The sequence below is a fragment of the Humulus lupulus genome, chromosome 6 (assembly GCF_963169125.1).
Source record: "Humulus lupulus chromosome 6, drHumLupu1.1, whole genome shotgun sequence".
NCBI lineage: Eukaryota > Viridiplantae > Streptophyta > Magnoliopsida > Rosales > Cannabaceae > Humulus > Humulus lupulus.
Genome location: NC_084798.1, coordinates 220,111,582 through 220,132,175, shown reverse-complemented (window position 1 = coordinate 220,132,175; position 20,594 = coordinate 220,111,582). Strand labels below are relative to the sequence as shown.

General features: G+C 32.2%; 2 protein-coding genes across 2 annotated transcripts; one reads left to right on the top strand and one right to left on the bottom strand.

Moving 5' to 3' along the window:
* The first annotated feature begins 216 nt into the window (after positions 1-216).
* Positions 217-2,655, top strand: LOC133786128 (receptor-like protein Cf-9). Its single transcript, XM_062225341.1, has one exon. The coding sequence runs from the start codon at positions 217-219 to the stop codon at positions 2,653-2,655; it is 2,439 nt and encodes an 812-aa protein (XP_062081325.1).
* Positions 2,656-11,612: 8,957 nt separating this feature from the next.
* Positions 11,613-19,905, bottom strand: LOC133786127 (subtilisin-like protease SBT5.3). The gene is made up of 11 exons (XM_062225340.1): positions 19,450-19,905; positions 17,319-17,428; positions 17,139-17,236; positions 16,330-16,497; positions 15,531-15,642; positions 13,530-14,082; positions 13,371-13,462; positions 13,035-13,280; positions 12,806-12,920; positions 12,505-12,721; positions 11,613-12,306 (listed from the first exon to the last, which is right to left on the bottom strand). Exons 1-11 carry the CDS (start codon positions 19,903-19,905, stop codon positions 11,771-11,773), a joined length of 2,703 nt encoding a protein of 900 aa, XP_062081324.1. The 3' UTR covers positions 11,613-11,770.
* Between the last annotated feature and the right edge of the window lie 689 nt (positions 19,906-20,594).

The window sequence follows — 20,594 nt, the reverse complement described above, 5'->3', positions numbered from 1 at the left end:
CAACTTCTATCGTGTAACATTTTCCGATAAGGCAGATGACTTGACTTATTAACATATATTTTTCATTCTAATAGGGAATTAATTAGTTACTAATCAGTGTCATCTTCCAGTTGCGTTTGAAATGTAGCTAAAATGAGATTAAAGCTTTTATCCTATAAATAGAAGAGCACAAGTCTTAATACTTGCTCATCTGAGTGTGAAACATAAAACCACTAAATGGGATCATCAATGCTTTGCTTCAGCTGCACTAGTTTTGTATTAAATGTCATATATATCCTTCTCTTTCTTACATTATTTCGTTTTTCTTTCTCGCAACCAGTTTGCCGTGATGAAGAAAGGTCTTCATTATTGCAGTTTAAGGAGAGTTTTATTACTGACTACTCTGCTTCTGATGAGCCTCATGCATATTCAAAGGTTGCCTTCTGGACCAACAAAGAAGAGTCAAGAGATTGCTGTATGTGGCATGGTGTTGAGTGCGATGAGATCACAGGTCATGTCATCAGCCTTAATCTCAGTAGCAGCTATCTCTATGGCTCTCTTGACTCTAATAGTAGCCTTTTCAACTTGGTTCACCTTCAAATACTTGATCTTGCAGACAACGATTTCAACTACTCTCAAATACCCAATGCTATCAAACGGCTTTCTAAACTCACCTATCTCAGCCTAGAAGATTCTTTCTTCTCTGGCCAAATTCCGTCAGAAGTTTCAGAACTATCCAAATTGTTGCAACTTTCTTTGTGCAATAACATTGATCCATTCGGAAAAAGTCTTTTGGAACTAAAGAAGCCCATCTTCGAGAGCTTGACTTCAAACTTGACAAGCCTTGAGGAACTTTTTCTCAACAATGTTTACATATCATCTACTGTTCCTAAATCATTGGCAAATTTATCTTCTTTGACGTCCCTATTCCTAAGGGATTGCCATTTAAAAGGTGAATTCCCTGTTGATATTTTTCAGCTACCGAATTTACAATATCTTAGTGTACGGTTTAACGAAGACCTCAGTGGAAGATTACCTCTAGTACTTAACCAGAGGAGTTCTCTCAAATCTCTGCTATTGAGCGGAACTCGCTTTTATGGGGATCTACCATCACCAGTTGAGAAACTTGCATCTTTGACTGAGTTTAAGGCTAGTGGCTGCAACTTTTCAAGAGCGATTCTATCTTCCATAAGTAAGTTGAACCAACTCACTTTTCTCGATCTTTCTGAAAATAATTTGAGTGGCACTTTGAATTTTGACATGTTTATTATCTTGAAAAACGTCACCGTCCTTGTTCTATCCCAAAATAAACTCTCACTGATTTTTAGTTCTTGGATAAATGAAAATTTTCCACAATTCACTGTACTACACTTGTCCTGCTGCAACTTAAGAACCTTTCCTCATTTTCTTATGCATCAAAAAAATCTCCAGATCTTATCCTTTGTTGGAAACTCTTTAATAGGGGAACTCTCATCTGCAATATGCAATCTAAGTTCTCTGAAAGTCCTTCTCCTTTCCAATAATAAGTTGGGTGGTGAGCTTCCACATTGCTTCGGTAAGTTTAGTAAGTTAGTATCGATAGTGGACCTTAGCAATAACTCTTTTTCTGGCAACATTCCTGAATTTACAAAGGGAAACCAACTAAAAATCATTAATTTAGGTTACAATCAATTTGAAGGAAAACTATCGAAATCACTTACTCATTGTAAGATGCTTCGTTACCTCAATGTGGAAAGCAATAAATTGAATGATATTTTCCCTTATTGGCTGGGGACTCTCCCAGAGTTAATAATTCTTCAGCTGCAGAAAAATGAATTCCGTGGAGTTATAGAAGAGCCCAGAACAAACCTTCATTTTCCAAAGTTGCGTATTGTAGATATATCTTACAACAACTTTTTTGGAAAACTGCCGTTGAAATACATTCAGAGTTGGAAGACCATGAGAAGTACAAGCCTTGTCGACTCTAATTATATGATGACAATACCTTTTCAAACGAGAAGCACAAGCATTAATGTCAACTACTCTTATTATATGATGATAACGCCTTTTCAAATCAGAGCAAAGAATAGTTTGTTGACTTACCTACATTATCTCGACATTACAATAGCAATCAAAGGCATTCGTATACACTATGAAAAGATCCAAAATATTATTGCAGTGTTAAATCTCTCAAACAATAAATTTGATGGAGAAATTCATAAAATCATTGGAAACTTGGTAGGGCTTCATGCTCTTGATTTATCCAACAACCTTCTCAAAGGGGGCATTCCAACATCACTGACTAATCTAACAAAGCTCGAATCCTTAGACCTTTCTCAAAATTCTCTTCTAGGAGAGATCCCAAGTGACTTGGACCATCTCTCTTTCCTTCAATACTTCAATGTTTCGTACAACAATCTCTCAGGGCCTATACCACACACCCATCTCATCACATTTGATAGTAGCTTTTACGAGGGGAACTTGGGATTATGTGGCATTCTACTGCAAAACTTATGTGGAGCATTGGAACAACCACTTCCTTCTTATGAAGAAGAGAGAAATTCTCCTTTTCAATTTGGTTGGAAAGTTGTGGCAGTAGGATATGGATGTGGATTCTTAATTGGGTGGTTCATTGGAAAAGTTGTCATTGCGCGAAAGCCCAACTGGTTAGTGGAGACCTTTAGCATAAGGGGCTGATGAGAGAAGGAACCAAAATGTTGTTGTGTTGTTTATATTTGTAGTAGTATACTATGGTTTTGAATAATCATCGCATTTCTCGTTTGTATTAAGTATGTGGTCGATGCGATATACGCGCACCTTTCTATATTGATGTACTAAACCCTATCACAAGTATAATTTCTAGCCCTATATGTGTTCCAGTTTAGCATTTATTATATGCTTTAAATATTCAGTTAGTTCTTTTTCTTCAGCTTTCTATCAGTTCTCCCATTCAATATTTAAAAATTAATATAGTAGCATGATTCTTTCCTTTCAGCACCATAAACGAACCAACATAGACTCAAATAAAGATGAACACAATTTCGTACAACCATATTAAATTTCTTACTAAAATTTATACATACAATCTTGAAATATTTTTCTTTAAACTATTATAACTAATCAGTTAAATTTTAAATAATAAAAATAAAACATATTTAGATATAAGTGCATTATATATTAGGAACTAGTCTTTACAAAAATTAACCGTTCTCTCTGAGAAGAAGAAACTCAGTTAATATTGTTACATATTATTTTGATGATTTTATTAAAGTTTCAATATATTTTTTTTAAGACAGAACACTTAAAGTCTCATGAAGGAAAAGCGTTTGGCAACGAATGGGTGAGAAGAGCAACAAAATGGAGCTAATTATCGTAGAGTTTCTTATCTCATTTATGTTTTTATAATTAATTTGCAACATAGAACAAGATTACTATCATAGAGTTCAAGAGAATATTACTTTATAATTATCAAATGTCCAAAGGCAAGAGTAGTGCCACGAGAAAGTGAGTAAGATGGCCACTTTTATTGTGGTTTACTCAAAACCACAACTTTTTCAAACTAAAACTTCTTCGTTGTCAATATCAAAAAGATAAAAATGCAATTTGAATATTTTGTATATTGATATTTTGTTCAGATGTTAAATACAATTTGAAGTTGTAGAGTCCAAGAACTTTACTTAGCTAATTGTTTAGTAGTATTATAGTATGTTTAGTGTTATCTTTGTTACTATGGATTTTTCGTTCAGACCGGGAATTATTTAGACACTCATAGTAGTACTTATAGATTTTCTAAGTTTAATCTATAGTTTAAGAATATTAAGTATAACCTAAGGTTTGATTAATATGACTGATATTAAGGATTATATTTATTATATTATAAGGTTTAGACATCAACCAATAGGATTTTAAGCACATGTTTTGAATGGTGATTAAGGATTAAGTATTTTTTAGGATTAAATTTAATAAGGGGTAAAGTTTGAATGTTATAGGGTCAGTCAGCAGCTTTGAAAACGTTGAGAGCTTAGTCAAAGCTGTTTACTCCATTCAAACTTAGCTAAAAATGTGTAATTTCGTGTTTAAATATTCAGCGTGTGCCGATATATCGCAGCTATAGGGGGCGATATATCGCAGCACGTAAATACGGAAAACACGAAACGATGCACGGCCGCCTCGGGCATACTGGCCCAGGCGATATATCGCCTCCTCCAGTATGTTTTCAAACGTTTTTGAATTCATTTCCTTTCAGCCATTTAAACTCCTTCAACAGTCCAGCATCTTTTGAACGAGTCTTCAGCCTCTGCTGAACGATTATTCAAATGATTTTCACCTAAAAAGCCATTATTTTTATTCAAGTAAAATCAAGATACTTTCATTCCCAAACTCTATAAATAGGTACTAGTACCCAGCCATTATTCACCATTTGCTCTAAGTTCAGAAGCTGCTAGTGTTAAGTGAGTGTGAGAGTGTAAATACTTGGTTTGGGAAAAACTATAAGCTTAAACATCATAAGCTTATCAAACACTTTGGGAAGTGAGTTCTATAGTATTTCGGTGGAGGTTAGATTGATCTTGCAAATCTTTAAGGTAAACGCGAAACTCTATTTCATTTATTTCATGTTATTTCCTTTCTCAAAACCTTCTACTCAGTCCCCTAACCTCATTCTTATTTTGGTTAGGGAATCCAAGTTCTTAAGCATATAAGTCGGTAAGTATGTTTTTTTTTTATGGTTTAGTCTTTCCATCTCTTTCATTTCATCTCCTTTCTTTAGACTCACTATTTCTTATGGTTTTAGGAGTGTTCCAAAAAGTCCCAACTAAGTCCATTATATCCCGGTAACTTTGGCAAGGAAAATAGGCTAGAATCAATATGTTATGTGCTTATGTTATCTATATGTTTTATGTTATTAAATGTGTTATGATATGTACATATGTTTGTAGGCTTGGGCATATGACCCATATGACTAACAAGACCCCAAATGGTTTATGGGCATATGACCTACTTAGCTAGTAGGACCCCACTAATCCCATGGGCATATGCTTGTTTAGTCTATGGGACCCCAAGTAATAATGGCCATTATAATAAGTGTATGTTATATGTATTATGTTAAGTCTTTATGTTTTCTTATGAAATTATGTATATGACTATGTGTTAGATTTTCCTTGCTGGGCATTAGGCTCATTCCTTTTTGTTTTATGTGCAGGAAAATAAGCTTTAGAGGTGGAAAGGTTCGTGACGCTTAGAGGATGTGTATCGATGATGAATGGAGTCAAGGGGCCGAGCGTTATTCGATTCGAGGATGTAGTTTCGGTTTTATGTCTTTTTACATGTATTTTCCGCACTAATTATGTAATGTCTTATTATTTTAAATTATGTTTTTGTTTTAAAGACAATGGGATCCCATATCCGTTTTGGTATTTACTTTGTAAGTAACTCTTATTTTTATAAGTTACTTAATAAAATTATGATATTTTCGCAAAAAATGTAAGTTTATGTATAGTTTTGTTAATGATCCAAATAGTCTAGATTAGTGAGTCATTACAGAAGTAGTATTCATTCATGTGGTTTTAAAGCTTATTACTTACTACTATTAATGCTTGATCATGAGTAATTGAATTAATTATTAATTTTGAATTGTGCGCTATTATAATTATCATAATACATTATATATTATAATGATTTTTTACTTGCATTATAATTATGCAATATATAATTAAATTAATAATTGTTGATGTGAATAAAATAATAAAAAGAGGGCATATATATTGCAATATATTTTATTTTCTTAAATCAATTGCTCATTATACTATATGCAATCTCATAAATTATATATCACTTGAACAAGAAATAAAATGACAAAAATTTATTGAGAAGAATATAAATGTAAAAATAGTTATTCAAGAAGAGTTTGCATAGCAATACATTACACACACGATGAAAATAGTAAAACACAATATTCCCACATCAAACGAAATAGGTAGAACGAATGTTATCATATATAAAATTTCACAACATCACAATTAATAACTATATATATATATATAAATATGAATATTAAAGACGAGTCACCCCTAATAGAGTCGCCTCTACTATTATTTCTTGTAGTGTCTCTTGTTAATGGTTTCCACGCACACCTCCTGTTGGGGGTGGAGGAGCTCGTTTTGGGGCACAATCCAGAGCACCTCGTTCTTCGTTATCCTCTTTTCTATAAACATGAGAAAGAGAATATATAATTAGATGCTCTACATTTATATACATGATATATATAAAATTATGAATACATAACTAAGGATAATTGATAGAATTAATAGCTAATGTTAAGCCAAATAATGATTTTGTTATTAATTGTTAACTCTATAGAAAAAGTATGAGTATTTATACCGCTAATAAACAATAATTCAAGTAAAAATATTAGGAGAAATAATAATTAATTCAAATTGTGTATTGAATTTAGAAAAATATACCTACAGGAGCGGGCGGGGGCGGCAAAGGAGGGATGTTGAGACAGAATAAGAATAACAAATAAGAAGCGGAAGACCATCCATAATAGCTGCCTCATCTTCATATTATGATTATTTTCTAATTGCTTATATTGCCTTGTTTATCAATATATATATATATATATTTATATAGAGTGATTGAGATTAGAAATGATGAAAACGACGTCGTCTGTCAATGCAGGAAACTCAGAGGAAATGAAGCCATGGAAAGCCCATAGATTTATATATTAAAAAGAAACCGTGGATCAACATTCAAGTCTGCTACAATATCATCAAGTGTGCTTACAAAAATCTTAAATAATAATAATATTAAATTCACATATACTACGACTCTGCACATCTATAGTCCAAATTGTAGTATAATATTAATGAGTGGGACACTCCACTCTACTATAATTAATTGCGGTCAAATTATTCATGCATTATGTCATCTTCCATGCAGTTGCCCATGAGATGAGAGCAAAAGTTTTCTTACTATATATATATATATATTATACAGTGAGTTTCTAAGCCCACGTCAATTATGTATAGTTAGTTATGAGGGTTGTTATTTGTTTTTTTTTTGAGGTGGTACCTCATGATTATTAGCAATATTTTATAATATTTATTAAATTCAAATAAATAAGACCCGATATTAGACTACACTAATAACAGTATGTCAACTACTTGTAGTACTTGTAGTGTTGGGCACCAACAATTCTCATTCAATTATATATGCATAGAAGTCTTTCTCCAAATATTCAATTATGTAGTTGTCAAACAAGCAACAAAACTAAAGTCTTAACTACTCTATATGATATTTAATTATCTTAAATGTGGTGGGCGGCAAGTAGTTAAGACTTTTGTTTTGAACATAATACTAGTTAACTAATTAGTATTAAGATAAGTTACCATCAATTATGAAACTCTTTAGGAAGTTTAAGTCCCACACTACAACAAAAATGTTTTTTATAGGCGGAAATATTACCGACGGAGAAAGTCCGCTGGTAATAATACCATCTTTACCGACAGAAAACGAAGTCCGCCGGCATTAATCTGTTTTTTATTCTTATTATTTAATTATTACCGGTGGGAAACCTATTATTACCGGCGGACAAACTGCCGGTAATAATAAGAATTTATTACCGCGGCAAAACTGCCGCCCAATTAATATTTCGATTATTACCGGCGGGCTCCGCCAGTAATAATTATTAAATATAACTGTTATATATTATTGCCGGCGGACCTCCGCCGGCAATAATAATCTATATATTTCTGCAACCCGATTCCCCTCCCCCATTTCCTTCTCCTCCATTTTTTTTTCTTTCGATTCTCTCCTGCATCCGCCAAGTGCACTCTGCCCGTGGTGTTTCCGGCGTTCCAGAAGCTATTCCGATGGCCGGCAATTGCAATAGTGAAGGGGGTACGTCTATATATTGTGCTGTTATAGTTTTATATAAAGAAAATGATTATGTTATTGTTTATATAAAAAAACTCCATTTTCTTTTATTGTTTTTTTTTTAGCCATTCGGATTCCTCTCTGCCCATCTCAGTGGACTCCGCTCTTCCTAAGTTTTTTCCTGCGTTCTGCGATTCCGGTGACCGGCAGTTAATGTTAGTAATGTTATTGTTATATTAGTAATATATGTTATTTTATAATAATATTGTTAGGTTATTAGGTTAATATGTTAGTAATATTGTTAATGTTAATCTATTAAAAAAAATGATTATATAGTAATATATGTTATTTCATAATAATATTTTGTTTGATAGATTGATAATATATTGTTTTTTTTTTATTGTTAAGTTGTTAGAATATTAAAATATTGTTAGATATTATTAAAGGATAATTTTTTATTATTGTTAAATTGATATTATATTGTTAGAATGTTATAATGTATTTTTGTTATAGTTTAATTAAAATTATTTTAATATTGTGAAGTTTAGATTTTAATAAATTTGTTATTAATTATTAAAAAAGTAGTTTAATGGTAGAGAAATAAAATATTAATAAATATTAAATTATAGAAAAAAGTTATTTTAATAACATAGATAGTAATTGATATGAGAATAATAAAAATTTATTTATTAAAAAGTAATTATTAAATAATATATATAAACAATTATTAAGTAATTATATAAAAGAATAGTTATAGGATTAATTAAATAAAAATAATTTCAATTAATTACATATTAATTATTAAGTTTTTAAAATTGTTATAATTAAATATATTAAATTAATTACATCCAACATCTCCCACTGGGAGACGTGCCACGTGTCCCACGTCTCCCAGAGAGAGACGTTGGATGTACCCATAAACACTACCCCAGCCTATTTCCAACGTCTTCCACCATTTTCAATGTCTTCCAATTGTAGCCATTAATGTACATTTTCAATGTCTTACACCATTAGACATTTAAAACCCCTGATAAGTTTTAATGTCTTACACCAATGGTGTAAGACATTGTAGGGAGTCATTGTATATCAAATTTGTTGTAGTGAACTCTGTATACAGAGATGCGCAAAAGATATTCAGAGAGAAAGAATATTAGGCATACTCATTTCCTAAAATATTATTCTGGAAATCCGAATGATTTGGATAGTGCTCTCAATGCTATTCCTGACTTGTGCTCGAAGGAGAGCTGGAAAGAAATCGTCGATTTGTTTTTGAGCCCAAAGTTTATAGCGCGATCCACGCAGAACAAGAGAAATAGAAAGGAAATGAAGTATTTGTCGACACAAGGCTCTAAATCAATGGCAGCGATCCGTAACGAATATGTAAGTAAAATACTTAACTTTATTTGATATTATTATATTATTAATTAAACTAACAATATTATTTTGTAGGATGAACCTGATGAGCATGCTATTGATGCTTGGAGAGATACTCATATAAAAAAATCTACAAAGACTTGGGTTAGTGAAACTTGCAAGTAACTACATGTAAGTTAAAGTTTTTTCTTTCTTTATTGATCTTAAATTATAGTAATATTGGTATTTTAACATTTTCTTTTGGCAGGAACAAATGACCCAAGAGATGGAGAGGCAAAATATTCAAAGTAGTTGGTCAGATTCTGAATCTGCTTCTAGTGAAGGTTCTACTGCTAAATCAATACAGTATCAGGTTATGGATAAAGTTCTTGGCTCGAGGTCTGATTATGAAAGAGGAGTGGGATACAGGCCTAAAGGCAAAGGGAAGAAATCAACACCTAACTCCACAAGTCGAAGTCCAAGCCAAATTCAGTCACAAGTTCCTACTAATGTGACTCTAGAGATGATGGGAGTTTTGGCTGAGATGTAGGTTAAGATGCGTGATAAGGTTGAGTCAGGAAATTTTCAGACTGATTCTTCCCTCCATGACCCACGCTATGAAAATTTATTGCAGAAGTTCTTACCTTCTCAACAACAAGGTAGTACATCTAATCAAAGCCCGGGAACATCGTCGATGCCACAACAACAACAACAAAATTCTCTAAACATATCTGGTGGTTCCTCTCAGTCGCCACTTTTTAATTATATGTTTTGACTTTCTTCCCAGTCTCCTCAGACACAACCTATGGGAAGTCAGTTTGGAGAATTACCGCAGCAGCAGCAACAACAGCCTATGTATGGTCAATTTTGGCCATTCATGCAGCAGCAGCCGGTATATCCTCATTATGGAGGATCGACACAGCAGCCCGTTTATAATCAACAGTACTACACTTCTCCGAATTAACAACAACAACAGTCTCATTTGATTCGCCCACAGCCTCGGCCATATTATCCTTCGCCACCAGTACCACAGTCTCATAAAGGTTTGAGTCGAAGCACGAATGTTGAAGATTTTTTAAATGAATCTTTTGATGAAGACAATAACAATTAGTTTAGGTTTTATTATTTATTATTAAATTTAAGTGTATGTTTTTTTATTTTGAAAAGACAATTTTAGTATTTTAAAGTTGTGTTTTTATTTTGGATATTAATTTAAATAATATTGATTTTATTTCTAAATTTTATTAATGTTTTTTTAATTATAAGTTTAGTTATTTAATATTAATTATATATAATTTATAAAAATTAATTATTTATTTTAAATATGTTTTACAATTACCGACGGATTATTACCGGCGAAAACCGCTGGTAATAATGTGTCAGACATGAATTCTAACCAAATTATTGCCGGCGGGTTCCATCGGTAATAATCCGCCAGTAATAATCTTATTACCAGTGGGAGGCTAGTTCCGCTGGCAATAATGACCTTTACCGACCGGTTTTTACCGGCGGATTTTTGTCGGCGGAGCCCGCCGGTAAAAAGTATTGCCAGCGGCTTTCCTGACTATTGCTGGCGGTTTTCTACGCCGGTAATAACCGTTTTTGTTGTAGTGTCATCCCTCGAAATGAGGTAGCTACTAAACAAGTAATGTGACAAAACACATGGTCCATAATTAATATAATCCCTAGTAAAGTATGTAAAGTATTTGTAAGGAAACAAAAGTAAAGTCCCTAATGTTTAAAGTAATTTCCATTGCTCCCACCAAGTGCTTATAATGTACGTGGGACCTATTGGAAAAGAAAGGTAAGTAGCAAAAGAAAAATATAAATATTGGAAAAGAAAAATGAATGAAAACAAAAGATTAGTGGACCTACTAATTTTTAAAAACAAAACTGATGAGTTTGGTATAATAGATAGAAACGTGGCTAGGTAGGTTGGTGGCTTAGGAATACACTCAAGTAAAGGGGTAGATTTTGATGAAACATTTGTACCTATAGCCAGACTTGAACCAATTAGGTTGTTGCCTATGTTATCGTTTATACCAAATGGATGTTAAATCCGCCTTTTTAATAAAGAAGTTTTGTGGAACAACCTAAGGATTTGAATATCCCTACTTCCTTGATCATGTTTTAAGATTGAAAAAGGCTCTGTATAGATTGAAACAAGCTCCTTAAGCTTGGTATGAAAGATTAACTTAGTTCTTGGTGTTAAGTAGGTGTAGAAAAGGTGGTGTAGATAAAACATTGTTCATAAAAAAATGTAAGTTATGACATTATTATTGCTCAAATTTATGTTGATGATATTGTGTTTGCTCAAAATGTAGTCACGTCATCTCTTACCATCAATTGGAGATGAGAAGGATTGGATATATTCCCAAAGACTACTTGAATAAAACTTAAATAAAGAAGTAATTAACAATGATGATCTAACTTTTTTATTACTGAAAGAACTTTTCAGTCTTCAATAATATTACATAAAACGAAAATGACAAAAAAAACATGTATTATAAATATAAATACCCTTGTATCTAATCTTCAAAATATTGTACATGATATTAAGTTATACTACTTTATTATATATCTTCTAGTACTTGACTACTATAGGACTCCGGACATAGTGTTTCCCATCTGACCATTTAAGTTGTCCAAACACATAGTTTTCAGTCTTCTTGGCAACCTTTGGCTTCAAAATAATCTCAAATTTCTTTTCCTCACCAATTTTGCCAAAAGTCAAGCTGGTAGGTTTAACATAAATAGAAACTCCAATTGGGGCCCTTACATATGCCTTGTAAGTGCCTGGGGCACCAACATTCTTAATTATTCTAGTAACTATCACAGACGGTGAACTAAGATTGGTAATCACAATCGAAGGGTAGTTGAAGTTGGCCATATTGAATGAGGTGGGGCATTTATATGGCTTCTTGGTAAATGTTTTCAGCATTGTTTCATCATAGCCGTGAGCACATAAAAAGTTTAAATAATCATCAATAGTTGTGTCATAGACAAGCCCAGGGTCCATTGCTCGATTTGGTTGGATATGGCCTGAACCATATTGAAAAGGTGTTGCTTTTTTTCTATTCCAGTCCAACAGTGGTCCCTTGTTGCTATCTTGTATTCTAGCTGTAAATAATTATTACTTTAATCAGAGATAAGGATCCAATTTTATTATAAGACAAATATATGCATGCATATATGTATGTACATGTAAAATTAACCTGTTGTCAATATTTATTAGTTTAGGTTTTAATATTTATTATTAATTTTATTACAAGACAAGTATTTGTGGAATATACATATGTATGTATATGTAAAATTAACCTGTTGTCATGATCGCCGAATGAATGATGGCAGGACTCCAATTTGGGTGAAGGGTTTTGAGAAGACCAACAATCCCTGAAACATGAGGACATGCCATTGAAGTTCCTGACATTATGTTAAATGGGACCCGACGTTTGTCAAATGGTAGTTGATCACTTGGGCCGAAAGCTTCAGGAAACGCTGCAAGAATATTCACTCCTGGTGCTGTGACATCCGGCTGTAAAGGTAATAATATGGAGAAAGTTATTTAACATATCATTAAACCAAAAAAAATAAAATAAAAAGAGCTTGGAAGGTAGACCTTGAGCAAAGCTGGCTCAATGACATTAGGTCCTCTGGATGAAAATGAAGCCATGATTGGGGATGGCTTTACTTCTACTTCAGTTTTTGCCCGAGTTATGTAAGCTTTAGGGTTTCTGAAGTAGTCTCAAAAGTATCATGATGAGTTAAAGTGAAGCTAAAAATATTATATCTTGTTGTTAAAAAAAAAAAGATATAGAAAAGAAACATATAAGGAAATAAGTCACTACCTAGTACTGTTGAGATACTCGTATACAAATTTTCCTTGAGTGCCATTGAGATGAGATGAAGGAAGAAGATGAGGATCGGGATCATTGTCATTAAGCAAGATATCATTAATTAGAACCACTCCTACAGCACCCGCAATAAAAGCTTGGTGACCCTTTTCAAGGGGTGAACTTCCATCCCCAACATAACAAATCAAGATCTTCCCCTTTACTTTCTTTGGATCAAGGCTTTTCGGCAAACATTTTTGACTGAATAAAATATATATACAACTATTAAATAATAATAATACCAGTATGATTTTTTCCAACAAGATTATTGTTAATATTATTTATACTTACGCAGATAAAGGATCTACTTTAGCAGCTTTTGACCCGCTGATCAACGGATAAAATTTTTTAGATGGCAAGCTACTTGAGGAAAGGCTTGATCCCTACCATACGAAACTTTTATTACAAAACATGAAATCAAACTTTGATAGACTTATAAATTATTTTTACCTTAAGTTGCTTCTTGTTTCCAAGAGTTACATAACTATTGAAGTCACGGTCGATTGTACTAGCTGCCACAGTTAATAACCACGGTGACACTTTACTCACAGTCTCAGGATCAGGTCCATTGTTGCCAGCTGAGACAACCACAACAATATTATTCATAATAGCATGAAAACCCCCAATTGAGATTGCGTCCTCAAAAAATTCTTGAGGGGCACCACCAAGAGAGATGGAAAGCACGTCAACACCATCACTTATTGCCTCGTCAAATCCTGCCATAATGTCAGCATCAACGCACGGTATGCCATTGATTGGAGTCCAACAAACTTTGTAAGCGGCGACGCGGGCTTTGGGAGAGCCACCCTTTGCAGTGCCGTTTGCATTGCCAAATATATTTGCACCAGGGACAAAGCTTCCCCCAGCTGTGGAAAGAGTATGAGTCCCATGCCCATTATAGTCATCCCGACTAGTGAAAAAGTTTTTGTTGAGTGTAGAGGCGTTGACGGTCTTTAGATATGCAAGATAACCTTTATTAAAGTACTTTGCTCCTATCAGCTTCCTAACAAATGGAAAATGGTGTATTAGACTATGGTGTCTCACATGGAATAAGTGTAAAATTATTGAACCATTAATAAGAACATGTGTAACTCCACTAATCACCAATTGGTTTTTAGATGGAGCGTCATGATTCTTGTCATGGTATCAAGAGCCAATTGCATTCGATCCACACCAATCCAAAGAGTGAGCAAAGTTGCATGAGATCCGCATAGTGCGAAAAGACAAAATAGGCCACTTGTGATAAGGTGATTCAAGATGAGCGAAAAAATCGCCACCATCTTGAGGGGGAATATTAGACTATGATATCCCACATAAAATAAGTATAAGAATATTGATGGAGTCTCATGATTCTTGTCATGGAGAAAAGTAGTAATTTTTTAATACTATAAATGAATAGTGGCATTTGGTTGCATTTTTTGCTTATTACAATAGTAAGGAATTAATATATGGATGAGAATGTTACAATTTGTTACTAACATGCACTATACATAAATTTCACATGAATAAAATATTACACATCTATACAATTATACATACATATTAAGTTATCAAAACTTTATCTCATGTTTGATACAAAAGAAAAAAAGTTAATTGTATAGAATTTAAAAAAGAGTAAATGGTGGCTAAAATACGTTTTCAAAATGTTGCACTTTTATACCTAACCATTTTTTTTGCGGTAAATAATATACTCAATGTCTTGAAAATGTTGCACTTTTATACCTAAATTTTTTTCCCGGTAAATATACTCCATGTTCTTAAAATGTTGCACTTTTATACTCTTATTTTTTTTATTTTGATTAATAATAAGAAAGTGGCGGAAAAATATAGGATTTTAATTATTTTTTAAATTTTAAATTAAACAATAATAAATATTTTATTAAAATTATTTAAAATAATTAAAAACTTATATATTTTCATCAATTTAACATAAGTTTTTGAAAGAAAAGAAGTAAAGCAAAAATGTAAGTTGTAATTATTTTGATTAATTTTAAGAATCTTATTTCTTTTTATTATTTTGAAAGTGAAAATAATTTAAAATTTTAAAAATAACTAAAATCCTATATTTTTCCTTTACTTTCTTATTATTTGTCAAAATAATTAAAAAAGTAAGTATAAAATTTTAACATTTTAAAAATATTGGATATATTTACTGCAAAAAAAAAAAGTTTAGATATAAAAGTGCAACATTTGAAGATATTGAATATATTTACCGTAAAAAAATGGGTATAAAAGTACAACATTTTAAAAATATTAGATATTTTAGTCGTCATTTTGTGAATATTGTGAAATTAGAGCACAATTTTCTTATGCTGAAATTTTCTATATATAATAAAGTTTAATAAATGCTTTCATGTAGTGTATAGATTTTATACCCTAGGGTAGAAAACAAACTCCATGTGAAAAACATTGTTAGTAATAATAACAGAAAGTGGAGATAAAAGGACCAACCTATTACAATGGATTTTATCATCAATGACTGGTTGACAACTTCCACGCCACTTTGATGGAATAGGCCCAATCCCTTCATACTCGCTAAAGCTTTTTGATTCAGGCCAAACACCTATAAACAAACTCTCACCCCTCTTAAAAATAAAAGGAATATTTTTTCTTAAATACATAATTTTTTAGTTTTTTTTTTTATCAAGAAGGAAATGAGCTTCATTAATCAACCAACCAATACACTTAAACAAGACAATAACCCCACAAAAACCGTGCAAACAGAGGTAATAAAAACAACCCACCCAAACTAATTACATTGTAATCTTGTCTATAAATCTCTGTTACTATAAAGTTAATTTTTTATTGTTCTTAATTTTTTTTTAAAAAATATTTACTCAAATTTTTAAAAATACAATTTTCAAAGTTTCATATAATTATAAAAACATGGTCTTAAGAAAAAAAACTTAAAAATTACTCACTGCATCAAACTAAAATAAACTTAAAACAAAATACAAAAACACAATATTTACCAGAACAACTAAACATAAAAATGAAAAAATTTACTTAAAATCATAAACTTGATATAAAAAATATTTAACCATAAAAATGTAATATTTTAACAAAATTAAGTATTTTCTGTAAAAATTTAAAAATAAAAATAAAAACTATAATTTTATTAGGGACCAATTATGCCATTATTATAGTATAAGAAGAAAATAAAGTATAGTTATAATTAAGATAATATATTTTTGTCTTGCTAATATATATACATATATAAAGAGAATAGACGAGTAAGCGAAATATATACCACCGTCCAAATTTCCAATAATTACATCTTCACCAAAGCGTGCTTTGGTCCAAATAGATTGAGAAGCAACGACTTCGTCATTTCCTTCCAATCTAAGAAATTCCCATGAACGAGTCGTGTGCAATTTCACTCCTTTGCTCAAGAAAATTGATACCACATCTGGATGCTCTGTATTAATTATTATTATTATATATAATTAAACCAGTTGTATATTTAAAAAAAAACAATTGTTTGAAATATTTAAAAATAGAACACGTGAACATTTGACCCGCTAAACCCGCAAACTCGACCAACCCGCAATCCGAAAACCTATTTTTTGGGAAAACCTGTTGGATTTGGATTAAATCCGATCCGAACCTGAAAAAAGTCAGGTCGGGTTCGGGATTGAAATTTGTTAAAACTCGAGTTCGGGTTCAAACCCGAAATCCGAAAAAAATGGTATTATTGAAAAAATGTGTAAAAAAATAGCATTTTTGAAAATAAGTGTAAAAAATAGTATTTTTGAAAATTTTGGTTTTTCAGCCCAAAACCCAATTGGCCCAGCCCAACCCAAAATTCAAAAATAAAATTATATTTAAAAAATGGTATTCTTGAAAAAAAATGTAAAAAATGGTATTTTTGCAAAATTTGGCTTTTCAGCCCAAAACACAGATGGCCCAGTCCAACCCGAATCAAACCCAAATAAAACCCAAAAATTTCGGATAGGTTTTGGTACCATTTTTCTTAACCCGAAACCCGAAAATCCAACTCATGTGTACCCCTACGTAATATGTTGTATGCTGCATGAAAAGAAAAGACAAATGACTTACTTTGAATTTCTGCAGCTTCTGCCTCATCAAGAATTGCAGCAAATCCATTAATATATTTATTATACGAGTAAAAGATGGCATCTTTGGCTTTTTCCTCACTGCACAAGAAAATTAAAGAATTATATTTTCATTTTATGAGGAAAATAAAAAGAGAAAAGATGTATGAGATATGATTATTACCTTCCTAAGTATGATCCAAGAAGGTTGTGATGAGAATTTGTGGCCCTTTCAAGATCATCTGAGGAAGGGTTCAGACCATGCGAATGTGTTCCCATGTAAACAATATATGGCTGCATGCATACACATATTGTAACATAAATCTTCAGATTGATGGAATAGAAGAGAAAAATATAACAGATTTAATATATTTACATGGAACGACTACAACGCATCTTTTTTTTTTAACACCGGTGCATCCTTTTTCTATTTTCGGCACCTGGATAGCTATAATACACACATTCATATAAATTAGTTTGGGATTATAACTATTCAGGTGCCGAAATAGAAAAAGGATGCACATGTGTTGCAAAAAAAAGGATACGTTGTAGTCGCTCCCTATATTTATATATATATATATGAATTATATTCTTGCCTTTTTAATGGCTTCCACGTCCGGTGATTGAAGCAAAATGAAAATAAAAAATATTGAAAGAAGAGAAGAAGAAACAGCACTACTACAATGTGGTGCCATATTATTCCTTTGAAGGAGAGCTATGGAATTGTAGAGAAGGCTTTGGTTTCAACTCTATTTATAGACAAAGCAATTAACTACATCTATAGACTTTCCATTATAACTATAGTACATCAATAATTTAATTTTGTGGAATTAATATTTACTGATTCAGTACTTTCTTTTGGATAGTGGGACATGGAATACCAGGCCTAGGGAAAAGTACCATGGTAAAACTACAGAAAATATTCTTGTGCCAAAAATATGAGTTTTTTGAAGATATGTGATATATATTTGAAATGTGATGAGAATCCAAACACTAAAAAGATATATAGCTTGAATTTTAGTGTCTCAAGTGATAAAGAAAAATTAATATGGATCATTACACATATTTTATTTATTTATTTATTTATTTATTATTCATCTTATTATAAGTATATTTTTTAAACTGGCATTAAATTTTATTTTCTAACTATAGGAAAGTTTAATTAATGTCAGTTAAATAATATATATATATATACATATAAGAAGGATATTTTTTATTGACAAAAATAAAAGGGGGACAAATTTTAATTTGTGTGCTGTATTTTTGTAGCACATATATTTATAAGTGTAGGGTTTTAGATAAAGTGATGATGTGCGATGCATTTTGATTTTTTGACAGGACTCAATTAACGTTAAATAATAGAATTAAAGTAATTATTTATTAGATTCCTTGTCACTTTAATTTGAGATATGGGTCCAAGACTCTTTGTTCACCTAAACTGTTTATAATTGAATCAATTAAATTGATTGATATGGAATAATTGTACCATAATGTTTTAAAAGTATGTTAATTGCTTTCATTTTTCTTCATCATCTAAAGTATGTAGTGTCGGTTAAAACTTAAGATATACACAAGCCTAAAATGAAAAAATTGTTTATATCGTTACTAAAATGTTTGTGGCTAGAAGTAAATCAGTTATAAAAGTTACAATTTATTATAACTAAAACTAGGCATTAGTAATAAGTTGTGAATTTTTTTTAGTCAGTGTTAGCATGATTTAAGTAATAAGTTTGATCTTAACATTTAAGTCATGACAAAAATACTCCGACAATCAAGTTACATCCTACCAAACATATTAGACCAAACATATTTACATCCTACCAGCACCTCAAAAAAGGCCTGAATTTTGATGTTCTAATTACAATTGATCCAGCCAATTCAAATCACTAGTTGTGAAGCCTTTGCCTGTGATGTCTTTTATCCTATATTTGACCACATTTTTAATATTTTGTACAAGTAAAACTGCCTGTTTACATTTAAGTTGCCATAACACTTCATTCCTATTTAGCCAGAGCTGATAGCACATAGCAGCCAGAGTGACTGTGAGCACGCCTTTCTTGAACTTGCTATGCCTTATATTGCTCATCAATCCATGGATCGAAGTAGCTGGTGTCCTCCATTTTAGCCAATTCTTTACTTCTGTTAATACTCTACTGCTGTACGTGCATTCAAAGAGAAGATGTTGTATGCTCTCTACAGCAACTTCACACACTACACATTCCACCTCTTGACATATATGAAACTTCTGTAACCTCTCTCTAACTGGCAGTCTTCCACACATGATTATCCAAACACAGAAATCTATGTTTTGGTACCGCTGTGTTATCCCAAACCAGATGATGCCATATGACCTTGCTCTGTATTGGACATAAAAATCGATAGCCTTTTTTTATCTGGTATGCTTCAGACTGAAATTCCTGAGTATCCACCAGCTGTTTGAAGCTATTTTTGACATTGACAATTTGCTTCCAGTACCAGCTACTTGCTGATGGAGCTTCATAACTCCACCAGTCAGCTGTACCCAAGTATACATGGTGAACCCACTTGATCCAAAGATTGTCCTGTTTTGTTGCCACAGCCCATATATATTTCCCTATCGCTTCTTTATTCCACTCTAGGACATTTCTAAATCCCAATCCACCCTCCTTTTTTGATTTACAGAGTGTTTCCCAACCAACCAAGCCAGGCCCCAAGAACTTGGACTTTACTTTCCATAAAAAGGCTCGGCAAATAGCATTTATTTTCTGCAGCACTCCTTTGGGCAAAATCATGATCTAAGACCAGTATGAACTGATTGTGAGCAAAACTGAATTAATTAAAACAACTCTACCTGCATATGAGAGATTTCTAGAGCTCCAAGTTCTAATTCGAAGAGTCATTTTCTCCACTAACATTTCACACTCTTCAGCTGATATTTTTTTTGAACTAATTGGGATGCCTAGATATCTAAATGGTAACTTACTTCTCCCAAAACCAGAAATATCCATGATTTTTTGAACTTCCATGGTACTCATTCCGCAGCAATATATAGCCGATTTGGCTTCATTAGGATGCAAACCAGAAGTCTGAGAAAATAACTTGAGTCTTTGTAATAACAAATAGATTGATTTAAAATCACCATGGCAAAATAATAGGACATCATCCGCAAAACATAAGTGATGTAACTTGAGTTGGGCACACCTTTCATGATATTGAAATTCTGGTTTGTTACCTATTTTCCTCAAGATACGCGTGAGATATTCCATTCCTAACACGAAGAGTAGAGGTGACATGGGATCTCCTTGCCTGAGTCCTCTTTGTGGTGGAAAATATCCCTGCATTGAGCCATTTAGCAGTATAGAAAATCTGAGTGTTCGAACACAAATCATGATAAGCTTTACTAAATGCTCAGGAAACCTTAAAGCACTTAACATCTCCTCTATAAAATCTCATTCCACCATGTCATAAGCCTTCCTCAGAT

Bases quoted from the DNA above. Each gene is read 5' to 3' on its own strand.
- LOC133786128 (XM_062225341.1), top strand. From the start codon at position 217: ATGGGATCATCAATGCTTTGCTTCAGCTGCACTAGTTTTGTATTAAAT.
- LOC133786127 (XM_062225340.1), bottom strand. From the start codon at position 19,905: ATGATTTTGCCCAAAGGAGTGCTGCAGAAAATAAATGCTATTTGCCGA. The intron at 15,643-16,329 runs GTATATATTTCG...GTTTGTTTATAG, and splicing joins TATTGGAAATTTGGACGGTG to GTGTTTGGCCTGAATCAAAA. The intron at 13,463-13,529 runs GTAAAAATAATT...TTCGTATGGTAG, and splicing joins GAAACAAGAAGCAACTTAAG to GGATCAAGCCTTTCCTCAAG.